At 35.9% G+C, this 18,097-nt stretch overlaps 1 protein-coding gene and 1 pseudogene across 1 annotated transcript in view; both read left to right on the top strand.

Annotated features, from left to right (window-relative positions):
- The first annotated feature begins 466 nt into the window (after positions 1-466).
- On the top strand, positions 467-14,901 carry LOC114501302 (annotated as a pseudogene).
- The window catches only part of ZCWPW2 (zinc finger CW-type and PWWP domain containing 2), an 88,373-nt gene continuing 73,829 nt past the window's right edge, over positions 3,554-18,097 (top strand). Inside the window, exons 1-2 of the mRNA XM_036030560.1 lie at positions 3,554-3,815; positions 17,160-17,513. Of these exons, the coding sequence (XP_035886453.1) occupies positions 17,227-17,513 (287 nt within the window). The 5' untranslated portion in view covers positions 3,554-3,815; positions 17,160-17,226. The remainder of the gene's footprint in view (positions 3,816-17,159; positions 17,514-18,097) is intronic.

Here is an 18,097-nt window from a genome sequence, read left to right as displayed (position 1 = left end):
TCGTGCAGAAAGATGGGCAGCCCAGGATTTCCTCCCAGGCTAAAAGAGGAAAGGACACTTTTTAAAGAAATTAAAAAGAAAATAGGAGTCCTGCCTGGTGTGGCTCAGTGGATTGAACGCTGGCCTGCAAACTAAAGGGTGGCTCGTTTGATTCCCAGTCAGGGCACATGCCCGGCTTGCGGGCCAGGTCCTCAGCAGTGGGTGCATGAGAGGCAACCACACATTGATGCTTCTCTCCCTCCCCCTCCCCCCTCTCTAAAAATTAAATAAATCTTTGAAGTAAAAAAGAAAATAGGACAGACTTCCAGCAAAGATGGAAGCATAGGTAGACATACTTTGCTTCCTTGCACACGTAAGTATGGGAACTAACTCAAAACAAAATAAACTAGGACTGCCAGAAAATTGAACTGTTTGGAAGTTCTACAACCAAGGATTTAAAGAAGAAATATTCATCCAAATGGGTAGGATGGGTGGAGATGAGGAGCCAAGGTAAAGACGATGTGGTGTGGCGATGGCTGGTAGAATGGGCAGTCCTCCATTCACATGTGGCAGATAAAAACTGGGATGGACACCTGGGGAGCAAGCCATCCCAGCCCCCGGCTAGACTGCACAGCCCAGGGTTCCAGTGCCAGGAAAATAAAGCCTCATAACTTTGGGCTATAAATACTAGTGGGGGTTGTGGTAACAGGAGAAACTGCTGGTCTCAGGAGAGTCTGTTTAAAGGACCTGCATGGCCCTAGAATGTACGCAAACCCACCCACTCTGGGATTTAGCACCAGGCAGCAGCTAAGAAGGTTGCCAGTCACATTTGGGAAGTGACCGGGAACGGCAAGAGAGCCAAGCAAGTTGCATTGTTCCCTCCCCTACTCTTCTCCCCATACAGCACCACAAAGTGGGGAAGCAGGTTGCCCCACCCTGGCAAGTTATAAAGCTCTGCCCCTTAAAATGTAACAGGTGTGCCAAGACAGGGAGCCAAGTAGCTCTACCTACAAACATGGGGAGATTGCCAGATTGAGGAGACAAAGAAGTAAGGCCTAGATAAAAGAGCAGATCAAAGCTCCAGAGAAAGACCTAAGTGAAATGGGGATAGCCAACTTAACAAATGCAGAGTTCAAAACACTGGTTGTAAGGATGTTTAGAGATCTCATTGTGTACTCCAAATGCAGAAGGGAAGAAATGAAGGCCACACTAAGTGAGATAAACTAAAAGTGAAGGGGAGGAAGCTGGGGTTCAAATCAACAATTTAGAACATATGGAAGAAATAAAGTCAACCAGTACAGAATGAAGAAATAAGAATTAAAAAAAATGAGGAGAGAATAAGGATACTCAAGGACATCTCCAAACGTGCCAACACCCAAATCATAGAGATGCCAGAAGGAGAAGAGGAAGAACAACAAACTGAAAACTTACTTGAAAAAATAAGGAAAGAAAACGTCCCTAATTTGGTGAAGAATATAGACATATGAGTCAAGGAAGCACAGAGTCCTAAACAAGTTGGACCCAAAGAGGGCAACACCAAGACACAACATAATTAAAATGCCAAAGGTTAAACATAAAGACAGAATCTTAAATGCAGCAAGGAAAAAGAAGAGAGTTATCTGCAAAGGAGTCCGCATAAGACTATCAGCTACTTTCTCAAAAGGAACTTTTCAGGCAAGAAGGGACTGGCAAGAAGTATCCAAAGAGGTGAAAAGCAAGGACCTACAACCAAGATTACTCTATCCAGCAAAGCTATCATTGAGAATGGAGGGGCAGATAAAGTGCTTCCCAGATAAGGTCAAGTTAAAGGAGATCATCACCAAGCCATTATTACATGAAATGTTAAAGGGACGTATCTATGAAAAAGATCAAAACTATGAACAGTAAAATAAAAGCAAACTCACAACTATCAACAGCTAAATCTAAATACAAAGCAAACAACTAGAACAGGAACAGAATCAAAGAAATGGAGATCACATGGAGGATTATCAGTGGGAAGGAGGAAGGGGGAGAATAGGGGAAAAAGGTACGGGGATTAAGCATAATTGGTTGGTACAAACAATTTTAGATATGATATACTGAAGAAGTGTGTTTTCAGTTTTGCATTATGCAATTTAAAATTACTCCCATTTTCAAATTCTTATTTGAAAATTCTTTAGTGAAAAGTTCCTTTTCTTAATATTTGTGTAGTGATTCTTGAAACAATAATTATGCAGTTACTCACTGGAACCCACAGTAAGAAATTCATCACTTTTTACTTATTAGAATTATGACACAGTTCTAAAATGAGGACTATAAATGACAATCGATAAATCATTTTGAATAACAAGTTGAAATTCTCCAATTAGATTGCCTTGTTCTATTTTTGTATCTTGTGATTTAAAGGAAGTGGTCAACTTAATTAAAGACTGTTCTTGCACAACATTAGTGGAACTAAGTTTTATCTTTGAGCAAATTACCATGTGACTTCCACACCAGCACAACTTAGATAAAGGTCAATTGAGAATGAGCACATGTAGAGAGAAATAACTAAGCCAGTCTGAAATTAATACTCTCCTTGTTCAATCTACAGATATAATTCTAATCCATTTATAACAATATTACTTTTGGTAGACAGTGTGAAGAGCTTAATTGTAATTGTCTTCGTTGGATCTATTCTTCTTACAAGTCTCAGTATACTGAATAAACTGGATACTCTCAGCCATTTAATACAGACTTAATGCATACAGACTGATTACTAAGTTTTAAAGTTGGCAATTAACACAATTATGAGATTTCTAACTTAATATTTCCCTTGAAAAATTTTAAAGCAAGGAATATAGTTGCTGCAGCAGATATAAACCTTTAAATATGCCAGTATACTGTTTCTTTTCATTCTACGTTGCTGATTTTGGGGTTGAAATCATCACTTATCTCTATTATTAAAACAAAAAAAAATATTATTAAGCATCTCAGAGCTTTATTAAGCTATAAGCTATCCAGCAGTATCTGCATAAAACTACTCCCTGAATGATAAAGATAAATTATGATTTTGTACAGACAATAGGCTCTTAATAAATTTCTGTTGAATCATTAAGTATAGTCTATGGTTGATACATAGGCACTGTTAATTAGGTAAATGAGCAGTCAATGTTAAATTTACATTATAGAGAAGATTAATGATAAATGCATTTTAAGGTTTAGAAGCAAATTAAATAATTATTTGTTAAGTTGCACACTTGAGAAAAATCACAAAGGAAAGACAAAATAATTAGCTTTCATTTTGCATTGGTTTCTGCATATTTTAATTTTCTTACGTAACTACAAACATAACTCTATTTTTTATTTTTACTTATTTATTTATTTTTTATTTTTAGAGAGAGGAGAAGGGAAGGAGAAAGAGAGGGAAAGAAACATCAGTGTGTGGTTGCCTTTCGTTCACCCCCCACTGGGGACCTGACCTGCAACCCAGGCATGTCCCCTGACTGGGAATTGAACCAGTGACCCTTTGGTTCACAGGCTGGCACTCAATCCATCGAGCCACACCAGCCAGGGCCATAACTCACTTTAAAGCAGTCTAGCAAAGAGGTTAAACATTCATTACATATCTTTAGTGTACTAGGCACGAAAATGTGTTCTTTTTGTATTCTGTTTCATTTCATTGTTAAAATCATCCTATTAATGATTAGTACTTTCAACATGTACACATGATAAAATAATATTCAGAATATTTAATTGTGTCATCTTTACTTAAAATCTCATAGGAAATGGAACCAGAATTTAAATCCAGAGCTACAGATATTCAACTGATACATCAATCCTCATTACTGCATACTTTGAAAATCTACACTGGCTAGGTCAGTCTAACTCTGAAGTTCATAATATTTCAATTATTTCATAATATTATATATAGTCAGTGATTCTTTTTGGCAAGTTGGTTCCCCCCCCCCCCCCAGGGGAGCTAGAGAGACAGTGATTAATAAGATGGATATTAACCTTTCCCTAAGTGGGTATTTCTTGTCTTGTAGTGGACTTCTTTTAACTATTATACAATGTGTTAAGTGGCATGTAGAGGGAGTAGAGACGGCTGGGATACATAGTAGGGGCATTGACTCCTACTTAACTTTTTTCAGATAACACCTCTTCTATCTGAAAGTCTCAGGTGTGCCTTATGTGCTTCTCTATAGTATTTTGTATTTGTCTCATAATAGTACTTAACATTACTTGAAGGGAGAGATCTTGTCTTTCCCTTAGCATTATGACTGGCTCATACCAAACTGCAAGAAATATTTCAGAACAAAGAACATAGAATCAAGGTCTGAAACTGCAGCAAATAAGTGGGAGAGCAGTTTTAGATAAGCATTTACCTGTTGATATGTGAAGGATGGAGATTTTCTTGTAATGTAGGAGGAAAGTTTGTCCTTTGAGAGTGAGGAAGATGGTCTGACATTTATAAAGGTTTCAAGTAATCACTGTAAGTATGCAAGAGGAAAGAAAGATGAGGGTGGGATGGCTGCTTTTGGAAGACTATTTTTAAAAACAAAAGGTGTTTAGTTTTACAAGTTCAAGTTGTAATGATGTAGAGAAGGTTGCTGTATTTGCAGTGCTAGGTTCTCCAGTTCTCAATGTAGTGACACTAAACAATGAGAGGACTTTCAGAGCTGTTTGCAGTTGCATGAGACTCCTTCAGAAGACTTTTGCAGTGGCTGAATAATACTTATGAAAAGAAAGGAAAAGCTGCCAGCAGGATTTAAAAAAATGTAACCCCCCTCCCCAAACTGAAATCGTGGTAGATACAAGGGCAGGACCCAGTCTGAACTCTGTATTGACACCAAGGAAAGTGGAAAGTTTATCTTTAAACAGGATAAAGGAGCATCCAGATTAGTAAACTGTGGGAAGGATGTCAACCTTCCCACATATTTCTGATGCCCATGGTACCAATTCAGTATTTGTCCAGCCCAGTTTCCTGTTGCAGTTACAAGTCCGATGATGGCTCTGATACAGAGATGGCTTCTGGTTCCAATAAGAACACACCTGCCTTTTTCTTTTTAATCTCATGTTGGAAAAGGCAGAAAATATACTGCGGGTTTACCTTTAAAAGACAATCTGGGCAAGTCATTTTAAACATTGCTGCAGCAATAAGAAAGCAGTGTCTGAGAAGCTAAAGGAGCAGGGGCTGGAGTCTCAATAACCATTTCTACTGAGGAGTGGTGACTGATTTGGGAAAGACAAAAGTGGCTGTATTAGTTTGCCAAGGCTGCCACAACAAAGTAACGCAGACTAAGTGGTTTAAACAGCAGAAATTTATTTTCTCACAGTTGTAGAGGCTAGAAGTCAAATCAGGGTGTCCTCAGGATTGGTTCCCTCTGAGATTCTTGGTGTAGGGATCTGGTCCAGGCCTCTCATCTTGGCTTATAGACGGTCTTCTTCTACCCGTGTCTTCACATCATCTTCCCTCTGTAGGTTTCTGTATCCAAATTTCCTTTTCTGTTAAGGACACCAGTGAGACTGGATTAGAACCCATCCTAATGACTTCATTTTAATGTAATATAATGTCATGTAATGTAATTACCTCTTTAAATACCCTATCTCCAAATACAGTTTAATTCTGAGATACTGGGGTTTAGGACTTCAGCATGTAATTTTGGGGTGTGGGGATACAATTTAGCTCTTAATAGTGACTTTTTCATTTTTGACTTTTGCTTTCTGTCCAAAGGCAGAATGGTTTTGAATTGGTTCTTCTCTTCTGATTTCCACAAACTCTGAACCTAGTACTATATAGCTTGTTAAAAGAGAAAAACAGTGTATATTAATATTTAAGATACTGAGTATTTCATAGGAAGGCTGAATGCTGCTATAAAGTGTTCTTAAGTCTTTAAACCCTCTTCTAATGAAGGATATTAAGGGAATTTCAGGGGACAGAGATAAGATTAATTGTATGATAAGCCCTATGTAGCTTTATCCTTCTGTACTGAGAAGTAATGGTTGAAGCGTTTTTCAAAGATGAATGGCTATACTAGTTTTCCCTGATAATTGTAAATCTGTAATAACTCAATCACATAGCCTTGTCACTGGAGTATTTGTTAATTATTGTGAATTAAGGTTTTGCCAAGATTCTAATCACTCAAACCTTTACTACTGAAAAATTAATCAGGACAGACTAAGCTTTCTAGTGTAAATACCTTGAAGGAGAAAGTAATTCCTAAGTATACAAAGAGGTAACTTGACCGTCTGTGTTGCATCCTGTGTTAGCTCCTTCTGTGTTAATATTTTATAAGGTGTTTAATTTATGAGACTTCTAAAGCAGAACCAAAGCTCCTCTTTGGGACAACTCGCATGTTTAAGATAAGGGATCCTGTATGAATGTACCAAAGCATTACCATATAGTGGCTACTGCACTCTATTAAAATGTTGCACTATCTGAAAAATAAAACGTGTAAGTCATTAGGATGCTACAAAGGTTAATGCTTCATGGAGTACATTTCTTAGAGGGTTTGCCACAGATGTAAATAGTTGACTTTTGTTTGTACTATATGACTGATGATTTCACTGAAAACCTGCACAATTCAGTTTTAGCTCTGGATTCAGTTGACCTTTGTGAAGTATTTACCTGTATAGAATAGGGTTTGTTTGAACCCATTGGGATTTTTTCTTCATTTCATATTGGAGAAAATTTTTCAATAAGAAAAGATGTGTATATTAATGTTGAGTGCTTTGGGTTTTGGGTGGCTCTTTCAGTGAGGCTTTTGAAACATTGATATGTTAAGTTATTAATGGATCCTGAATATGGAGCTCTTTGTGTTTATTAAAAACCTCTCTCATTTTAGCCAAACCAAAATACTTTTATTGGCACTTTTCTGAAAGTTCAGGAAAAAAACATCACCAGTTCAGACTTATTTATAATGAAGGAAGAACATTTAATTGCCTACCTTATTAAAATGTGACTCAGTGCTTGTTTCTAAAACTGGCTTTTAAAAATTGGTTAGTATAAATAACAATAAGCAATGAACCATTTTAATGAGTATCCTATAATTTTATATAGATATTAGTCTAAAATTAAAATCCTATGCTTCTTTCTTTAGGGAAAACCTACTTACCACATGCCACCATATACACAAACTACATAGTGACTTGGGTGAGATCTCCCCAGAGATATTGATATAAGAGTCTTATCCATTATCATCTCTCTCCTGAGTCATATTTGAATTTCATTTGGTACATTTTTGCCTACGATGGGTAACAGAATATAGTATATGGATCATCTCTGTGTGTACAGTCTTTATTAGACCCACTCATAGTCCTCTCTTCCACCTTCTCCCCTCTCTTTAATCATGGCATGTGTTACATAGTCATACACTTTGTATTAATACATTTGAAGTCACAAGTCTGTTTTATACTTTTTATGTTGTTAGATATTGATAATCAGAATTTTACTAGAATATTAAATAGATTTAGTCTTACTATAAAAATTTAAAAACAGTATAAACAGAAGAACAACCTTGAGGCCTCCTTGCTTTCCTGAAGTTCTTCTACTGACTTCATTTACCTCATGCTTTAGGTATCCAGAATACTAACCCATATGTTTATATCTTGAACATATTTTATCCTTGTTTTTTTTCTGCCTTTCAATTTATTTTATGGGTTTTTAAAAAAATTTAATTGCACAGAACATTTAATCTCAACATATTCAGGTTTATTTATCTTCCATGACTTTTGTATTTTACATACAAATGCATTTCTATTTCAGTGTTATGTGTTATTTTATGTTTTTACATTAGTGTTTAGTCAGTCTAAGTTTATTTTTACAAATGGTGCTAGGATGAGACTCAACTTTATTTTTTGTTGTAAAAATCATGAATGAATGTTGAATTTCTCACATGTTTTGGGGGCAGCAAATACTGTATGGTTTTCCCTTAACCTGTAATGTGGCATGTCAGGCAAACAATGCAAGTGGCCAGCAGCTCCCCTGTCAGCCCTGCTGGAGCAGCATTTCTTAGAGAAAGCTCACATACAGGGATCAGTAGCTCAGTGGGCAAGTCTCTATTGATTCATTCCATTCTGAATCAGAACACAGAGATCTGAAAAGGCCTTATGACAAACTTCGTTATAGAAGGACCTTGACCATGAGTTATGGAGCTTTTAATGAATAATTAGAGAAACACCAGCTACTTCCCTAACATGATCCCAGAATACAATGATAGTATGATGGTGACAACTTTGATTCTAGCACAATTCTGAAAGCATGGCATTCAAGCTTGATGGGAAGTCCCAGCCCAACTGAAATCTAAGCCTTGTGGTTACAGCTAGCTCTAAGATGCTACAAGTTACCAGTAGGATTGCAACACCAGTAGGCCACATCAGTGTACATGATTGGGTTTGTGCAAGCGCCCTTGCTGGCATAATGTGGGCTGGAGATACCAATGAGAGCTGATCGTTGACCAGAATTGATGGCCATAGTCAGTTTCCGTGGAGCTTTGCAGAACTTCACATTTTGGAAGGCTATCTTGCAGGGGACCAGTCTCAGACTCATAATTCTTACCTCTCATTACCTCTCAGGGCCAATTTGGCCCTGATTAATTTTCTCTAATAGATCTGATTCACTTCACAGACTCATCTGCTTTACCTAGGATTTTTTAAAATCTCCTTTTCTAAGTGAGATTAACATAGTTTTCATATGCTCTCCTTTTCTGGCTTTTTAAATTTCCTTTTGAGTTAAATATATACAGGGTATCCTCTAGTAACCTAAATTTTTTTAAGTCCTACAGTTATATTTCAATACGATTTCCTGAATTTTCTCTTTCTAAAGGACCAGCTAGCTATTGGTTCACTGATTGTTATATACCAAACATTTGTGTACACCCCTAAGTTCATATGTTGGATATATAGGTACATTTACATGTATGTCTGTTTATCTATGAAGAGAGAGATTTATATTAAGCAATTGGCTCATATGATTGTGGAAGCTCGGTAAGTCCAAAATTTGATGGAGTAGGCCAGCACATTGGAGAATCAGGGAAAACTGCATTTCAAGTCCAAAGGCAGTCTTCTGGCAAAAATTCCTTCTTGCTTGGGGGAGGTCAGCCTTTGTTAAGGCCCACCCACATTATGGAAGGTAATCTGCTTTACTCAAAGCTCATTGATTTAAATGTTAATTTCATCCAAAGCATCCAAAATGTTTGACCAAATAACTGGGCACTCTGGCCCAGCCAAATTAACACACAAAATTAACCATCACACCCACCTACTTCCTCCATTCTCCAATTCACAGGTGACCAGGGGATGGCAACTTGCATTCCTGGTGCACCTTGCTGGTATCAGAGGATTTGACCACACAGAGCAAAGAATACAATCTTTGCAAAGATTAAATTGCAGACACGATCAATCCCTCTCTACCTCTTGGTACTTCAGTGTGTACTTTCAAAAACAAAGAATTGTTTTTATTATTACATGACCATAATGTAGTTGTTAAAATCAGCAACTTGACTGATATTAATAACTTAATATCTTAAGAGTAAGGTACACACACATATTAAGTTACACACAATTTAACTAATAGTATTTGATGAAATACTGTTATCACATGGGCGCATTTTATATGTTTTTAAATTAATTTTTAGAGAAACATCAATTTGTTTTTTACTTATTCATTCATTCTTGTATGTGCCTTGACTGGGGATTGGACCCACAACCTTGGTGCATTGGATGACGCTCTAACCAACCAAGCTACACAGCCAGGGCCACATGGGCACATTTTAAAGCCCCTTGTTATATATTGCAAAATTTCTCTCCCAAAGTTTCCACCAATTTGCCCTTATTTTAGTAGTATATAAGAATGTCAAATAATTCTTTATCATTTTAAAATTGTAAGTATATCATTTTAAACTTTGCTAGATTGAAATGCAACTTCTTCATTTCCACGGAACCCCTATCTCTTTTTATTACTATAGACCTTACCTCTCTTATCTGCAGTTTTTTTTCTCCTTCATGGAATCTTCCTAAGAATAAGTTTTAAAAATTCTCTCTCTGAGAGTACTATGAAAACTTTCAAATTTGACTGCCCCAATACAAAACAATTTTTATTCCTGTCACTGTTCTCTATTATACTTACTTATTTTTTAAAAACTTGTCATTAGAACTGCTCTATGAAATAATGTTGCATGTCGCGATCACTGGCCGGCAGTGACCGTGGAACGCTGCGGATGGCTCGTCGACACACGAGAAAAACATACACAGAGACAACCAGGTCCTGTGGGGAAGTAGGAACGAAATGGCCACCCTCTCTGGTGGGGAGAGTGCTGGTCCCCCTCCGGAGTGGCTTTTTATTAGTTTCATTTGCATAAGAATTCAGGTAAAGCTCATTACTCATTGCTAGGAAGTAAGGATCAAACAGTGAATAACAAGGAAGTCTGAGGGCCTATTTTGAGTTAGGGTCAAAGAGCTGTAAAGCTTTAAGGAACAAACTTACTTCTTCCTTGGACCCTTATCATTCAACTGAGAGCATTCTAAACAAATCAGGTTTCACAGGATTTTACATATTCTTTCTTAGGCCTGATCACCCGGGGAACCTGCCCTTTTCAGCACAGAGCTGCACCACCCTGTCATTGTTTCAGGCTTAGGTGGAGCAAGGGAACTAAGGAGACCAAGAGATAAGGAGATTTTCTCCCAGACAATGAGGACTCAGGCTATGTCAAAGCTGAGGGGTGAGGGTCCATCATGCCCTTTTGCTGTAGCCCCCAAAGTCCTTCCATGGGGGCCTCCCACACGATCGTGCCTGTCTTAGGTCATTCCCCCCTTGGGGAATCTTACCCGTCATTGGCTAACCCACCAAGCATTGGGGTTCAATTATGAATGAAGTACAAGTAGAAGCAGCGCTCCTGCCAGGGAGATAAGCTTTTGTCTCCTTGCTGGCTTATGGTCTAAGGCCACTCCCTCAGCCTTAGCCTTGGCCCGGGTTACAGCTTCTAATACCAGGCAGGGCGGTTCCCAACAGTTGCAGATAAAATTATAAGAGGTTAAGTGACTTTCCCAAAGTTATATAACCAATAATTGGAAGATTCTTAGACTTTCTGATTTCAGGGCTGATAACAACATACTGGGCTGGTTAAGTGGGAATGTCAGTGAAATAGTCTATTAACATTTGCCACAGGGGATTTACATCTGGTATCTTTAATTGTCTGGAAGATTTTGATAAAAACATCATCCAGTAGAGATGTTGGAAGATATCAGACTGAAGGTTCCAGACAGGGACTGAAGGTGATGAAGAGTGCTAGATGTTAACGACAGGCAAGGAATACACCTTTTAGACCAATATGATTGCCTAGTTAAGGAACAGTAAATATGAACTGAAGACAGAAAAAAAAAACAACGCTGAAAACCAACACATATTACAAAGCAAATAACTCTTAGAAAGTCTTCAGAGCTGACAAGACTAACACAGTGATTAAAGGATGGCTGGTGAAATTTAAACTCTGATACATGGCTAAAAATAAGAAGAAGCTGGTGGAGAAGCTGGTAATCCAGCACCTGGTGTAGAGAGGAAAAACAGCCAGAATGGATCAATCATGAAACATTAAAGAAGGACATTTTATCCCTACTCTCCTTACTTCACAGATAAGAACACTGAGGCCTTCTGAAGATTACAGAGCTAGAAAGTTGCATAACCAAGGTTAGAAACTACATTTTTTTACTCCACATCTGGAACTTTTTCTACCGTCTCTTGAATATAATAAAAGTTTAATATATAACATTAAAATTAACGTATTAATTACTTGAAGTTCTTTTTGAAAGTAGGCACTCTTAGAGTCATTGGTTACCAGTGAGATATTATCTAGAAAATAGAACTGATGGAAATTGAAATTACAAGGCTGAAATGCTTCAACTCTGAAGACAATGATACAGATACTATTACTTTTTTCAAACTGAGAAGCATTGTATCATCTGGGATAGCCTGTGGTTAAAATGGATTACTTCCTACAACAACGATGTTGAGGAGCAAAAGAATAATGACAGTTATTTTTTTGTTTGGAAGAACAATCATTTTTCTCATTCACATACAAACAATAAAAACAATTTCTATTATAAGTAGCCATTTATCTTCATTCCTCTTCTGTATGTATTTATTCACACTGTCTCATTAAATTCTGATATTGTTCAGAACTCCTTGGGTATGTTGTAATTTTACCATCTGGGTTGCATCAGTCATAAAATGCATATATATTGTAATAAAAATTGATGCTTCACAAGAATTCATATTGGCCGTACTCCATCTTAAAGACCTTTGTTCTGTTGAACAATGGAACTATGTAATACTTCAATTCAAGAAGAATTTATCTTATTTTCTGTTTTTTTCAGGTCTGCTATACCATTCTAAAATCACAATCATGAAATTAAAAAAGCTTTGGAGAATTTATGTAAAATCTACATAGAATTTTCTTATTTAGCTCATGATTTTCACTGTAGTGCTACACATATCTATAATGATTATACCGTATTAAGTTGCTTAGAACTGTTTAGGGGAGTTCTACAGACCTTGGTGGTTTCTTTAATAAATTCAGTTTAACTAGTAATGCATTGTAATATTGTTACAATAAAAAAGATTGTTCACTAATCCTTTTACCATCTGTTAGAATGTTTATCTAGTTCCAAATGCTTCACAGAAATATAGGAGTAATAGAGCAAAATTATGGAAGTGATATGAAAAATCCCTGCATATAAAGCAGTTTTTAGGCTTTTTGGGATCAACACACAGCAATTTTTCCATCATCAAATTATTTATTGCTGGGGACACAAAAATAATGTTTCTTCCTTCAGATAGCTCACACTCTAGCAAGCAACATGCAAATTAGTTCCTTTGGACAGAAATACAGAGACTAGCCAAGTGACTCCTATACATCAGGTGAATGAGAAAATACCTACATTGAAATGAGTAGGAAAAGCTGAGACACGCTCATGCCATAAATCCTCAGTGTAGCACCTTATAATTAGGAAGGAACTCTCAAATCCCTGCTTCTCCCTGAGGACCACATACCTCACTCCCCAAATTTTATGGCTGCTACCTTAGGGTTTGGCTCCCAAATCACCTAACTCAGCCAGTGGGGCTCAGTATTTGTGAGTGAAACAAGGTCTTGGAACCATATTAAACAAAGAGGTGGTTTAAAAGAGAAGTGTGAGCACTTACTATGGCTATAACACTGGGCTCAACACAGAGGAAGTAGGCCATAACATAAGGATATGAGTTTGCTTCTTAGAAGAGGTTTGACTGCACTTTTCTAGTGTGCTCAAACATCAGACCTCTAATTAGCTTGCATTTAGAAGTTGACTGAGCTCCTTCAGAAGCTGAAAGGGCTTGTGGATTCTTCCGTCATCTTCTCTTCCCTCCCTCACTTCAATAATAAAAACAAGATTCCAGCTTCTCCCTGGAAGGAGCTTGTGCACACATGTAGCACACCAAGTTCTATGGCTATCACTTAGGGGAATGGCTCTCAATTAAACTCAGCATCCATAAGTCCCCCTATAGAAAACAAAGAAGTGATTTTTAACATAGTGTGAGTACTCTCTGCCCCTATCCTCTTGTCACAGCTTTAGCAGAAGGAGCAGGCAAAATTTAAGACTCCCAGTTTCTCCATGGAAGGGATTTGACATACTTTTCCGGTTGCTGCCCAAGGGTCAGGCTTCTAATTAGGTACTGGGATCTGATGGGTCACATAATTTGTAGGTCTATGGGACCCTCAATGGACATGTGGAAACTTTCCATGCTCTCTTTCCCCAGCTCACCCCAGTGATAAAACTAATGGAGATAATGGATTTACCTATCAGGTAATTCAAAGCAGTGGCCATAAGGATGCTCACCAAGGTCATGGGAGTAATATATGAACAAACAATTTTAACAAAAAGAAAATATTAAAAAGTACTAAAAAAATTATAGAGCTAAAGAATATAATACATTAACTGAAAGTTTGAGGAAAGGGGTTCAATGAGAGACTAGAATAGAAGAAAGGATCAATGAACTTTTAGATATGTCAGTGGAAATCAACCAAACGGAGGAACAAAAAGAAAAAAGAATGAAAAAAAAAAATGAAGATCATGTCAAGGACTTATGGGACCCTGTGTCCTGGATGAATAAATCCATTATGAGAGACTTAAAGAAAGAAGAGAGAGACAGAAAGGCATAGAAAAATTAGTCAATGAAATAATGGCTAAAACCTTCCAAAACTGGGAGAAGAAATAGACACCCAGATCCAGAAAGCATAAAAAGCACCAAACCATATAGTCCTAAGAGGCCCATGTTGAGACATTATAATCAAATTATCAAAAGTTAAAGACAAAGCATTGAAAGCATAAGAGAAAAGCAACTTGTTACATACAAGGGAACCCTCAAAAGACTAAGATATTTTGGTAGAAACCTTGTAGATCAGAGGGAATGGGGTGATATATTCATAGTACTTAAAGAAAGAACTGTCAACCAAGAATACTTTACTTAACAAAGTTGTCTCACAATTGAGAGGTAAAGATATTCTGATGTAAATTAAAGCTGAAGGAATTCATCACCACTAGATCTGCCTTACAAGAAATGTTAAAAGAATTTCTTTGAGCTTAAATGAAAGAATTCTAATTCTAATATGAAAACATGAAAGTATAAAACTCACTGGCAAAGGTAAGTATAAAGTCAATTTCACAGTACTTTAATATGTAATGGTGGTGTATAAATCACATATTACTCAGAAATATTAAAAGATAAAAGTATTAAAAATGACTACACAAAATTTAATGGATATACAACATAAAAAAATGGACATTGTAATACCAAAAACAAAATGTGGGAGAAAATAAATGTGTAGAGCTTTTGTATCTTATTAAAGTTTCCTTAAATGGACTATTCTAACTATAGAATGTTTTGTGTAAGCCTCATGGTAACTACAAAGCAAAAGCCTATAGTAGATACACTAAAGATAATGAGAAAGGAATCAAAACATACCGCTACAGCACATCATCACATCACAAAGGATGAGAGCAAGAGAAGAAAAAAGGAGCAAAGGATCTACACACCCACAAAGAATTAACTGGAGAGTAATAATATCTATCAAAAAATACTTGACTATCAAACATAGTAGACTTTAAGTAAAAAATTGAAAAGAAAGATAAGATTATTATGTAGTGATAAAGGTGTCAAATTATTAAGAGGATTGAAAATGTTTATGCATCTAATAGCAGAACATCAAAATATATAAAGCAAATATTAATGGACCTGATGGGAGAAATAGACAGCAATATAATAATAATAGGGGATTTCAATAACTTACTCTCAACAATGGATAGATCACTCAGACGAAATCAATACAGAACCACTGAACTTAACTACATTGTAGATGGAAAAAATCTATCAAACTTATAGAGAAAATTTCATCCAACAGCATACAAGTATACATGCAACATTCTCCAGTACACATTATATGTTAGGCCACAAATCTATTATAGAAATAAGAAGATTGAATGATAACAAGCACCATTTCTGACCACAATGGTATGAAACTAGAAATCAATGACAGGAGAGAAACTGGAAAATTTTCTTTGGGTGCATTCACATGAGTGGAATTAATAGGTTAAAATTTGTGAATGATTGCTGTTGTAATATATTGGCAATTTTTTCTAAAGCAATTGGTAGTTATCCTGGGAAAGTATATGATGAGTGAGTTTCTAAATATACAATTAATTCATGAGTTAAGAGCTTCTTTACTTGGTGCTTATCCTTGACTTGTAGTGTTCTACTAACTCATTAAAATAGTATAAGTATTTTTTAAATTGGTTTTGTATTGCGTGATAAGCTCCTAGTAGTTCTACTTGTATTTTAGTTAAATTAATTATATATTAGTAGTGTACACGTAACATATATTATTGAAGTTAGAAATTGGGGCCTTAATCATACAATACTAACTTTTTATATGTTTAAAGTTGTTTTTTTTTTAAATCTTGTATGCTATCTCTTAAGATTTTTTTTTAAATTTATTTTTAGAGAGGGAAGGGAGGGAGATAGAGAGAGAGAGAGAAACATCAATGTGTGGTTGCTGGGGGTCATGGCCTGCAACCCAGGCATGTACCCTGACTGGAAATTAAACCTGTGACACTTTGGTTCGCAGCTCGCGCTCAACCCACTGAGCTACGCCAGCCAGGGCTGTTTAAAGTTTTTATAATAAGGAAGCTCTGAGAACTTTTTTTCCAAATCACTTAATAGATAAAAGGCAAAATTACATATGCAATAAAGTTCTTTAATTTTATTATTTTTAAAACCTTTTTCAATTTTCTAATTTAATAGAAATAACCAAAACAATGTGGCTTTCAAATGAGAATTTAAACTAATCTAATGCAACTCTACAACACATTCCAGAACATTATAACAAGAAATATTTACAGGCAGCTAGTGTATTAAATACCCATGAAAAGAAAATTTTGCTTTTATTACACAGCAGAAAAAACACAGGAATGAAACAATTAGATACTGCAACTCTTTTTTAAGAATTAAAAGTTCTTTAATTTTCTAAAAACAAATTTCAAATTTTCGTATGGTGAAATATTTTGCTGCATTTGATTTTCCTCAAAGTTAAATAAAGAATGGGATCATCAAGTCATGCTACTATATATATGCAGAGGCAGTGCAGATTAGTGAGTAAGATCACAGAATTTGGAACCAAACTGCCCTCATTTAAATTCCACTCTACCATATATAAGCTCTGGGCCCTTAAACAAATTACTTTTCTTTCCTTCAGTTTTCTCTGTAAAAAATACATACTAAGGTTATTGGGAAGACTATATAAATTGTGTTCATAAGGCATTTAGAACAATACCTGGGTGATAGTGTTCAATAGGGCTAGCTATTATTATGACAAAAGTATTGAATGTCTACTAGATGTGTGCTGCATAGTAGTAGAGTAATAGATATTATAGTTAACCTCTACTCTTTTCCTGCTCCCCCATACTGTTCTTATATTTAATTTTGGAGCATTTTGTGCCCAAAGCAATTGATGCATCTCTTTTGTTCTTTTGTTTCTATGTAGGTGGAAATATACATGTTCAACATGTATGATCTTTATAACATAGAGATTAGGTGGGCAAAGAGGGTGTTAAAGAGCTATTTCTTGGAATTGGTTTGAACTTTTCTTGTATTCTTGAATCCTCATTCTTTTATTTTCCTCTTATTTATTTTCCAGATTAAGTGCATTATTGGAAAAAGAAAAATTTGAAAGTAAGATTATAGTAAACTATTGTAACACTCCAATGGATTCCTCCGTGGAAGACAACATGTATGTAAACAAAGTGTGGGTTCAATGTGAGAATGAAAGTTGTTTGAAATGGAGATTGTTGTCAAGTGAGGATGCAGCCAAGGTTGATTACAACGAACCATGGTATTGCGACATGAACACTGATTCAAGATATAATAAGTGCTCTATTTCTGAAGAAGACTTTCCGGAGGAGTCTCATTTTTATCAAAGTGGACTTAAGATTGTCTATTCACAGCTACCTCTTGGTAGCCTTGTTTTGGTAAAATTACTGAATTGGCCAAGGTAAGATTTTTGTTGTTGTTTTATAATAAACTGTTGGGGTATAGTCTTGCTAAGTTTATGAATTTTTAAAACTTTTCAAAGAATCAAGTTTTTCTCTATTGTCTAATTTTTAAAAATTGTTTCCTGATCTTATTATTCTTTCCCTTACTTCTTTGGGTTAATTCTTCCTTTTCTAGCTTCTTAAATTGGAAACTTAAGTAACTGATTCAAATCTTTTTTCCTCCTGATACACGCAATTAAAGCTATATATTTTTCTTTAAGTACTGCTTTAGCTATATCTCACGAATTTCAATATGTTGTGTTTTATTACCATTGAGTTTTCTTATGATTTTTGAAATAAGTTATTTGAAGTATGTTTTTAAATTACCAATATTTGAGGATTTAAGATATCTTATTGTTACTGAGTTCTAATTTAAATCTATTGTAGTCATTTTCATTGAATCTTATTTTATGGCCTACCATGGTCTATCTTGAAAAGAATGTGTCTTCTGTAGTTTCCTAGAAGCCTAAAATATTTTTTCTTTTTCTCCTCCTCCTCCCTTTCTCCTTCCCTTTGCTTTCTTCCTCTTCTTTTAGAATTTTGT

This window comes from Phyllostomus discolor, chromosome 7 (genome assembly GCF_004126475.2).
Source record: "Phyllostomus discolor isolate MPI-MPIP mPhyDis1 chromosome 7, mPhyDis1.pri.v3, whole genome shotgun sequence".
NCBI classification, from domain to species: Eukaryota; Metazoa; Chordata; class Mammalia; order Chiroptera; family Phyllostomidae; genus Phyllostomus; species Phyllostomus discolor.
The sequence above is the reverse complement of the archived record's forward strand: the minus strand, read 5'-3'. Positions and strand labels throughout refer to the sequence as shown.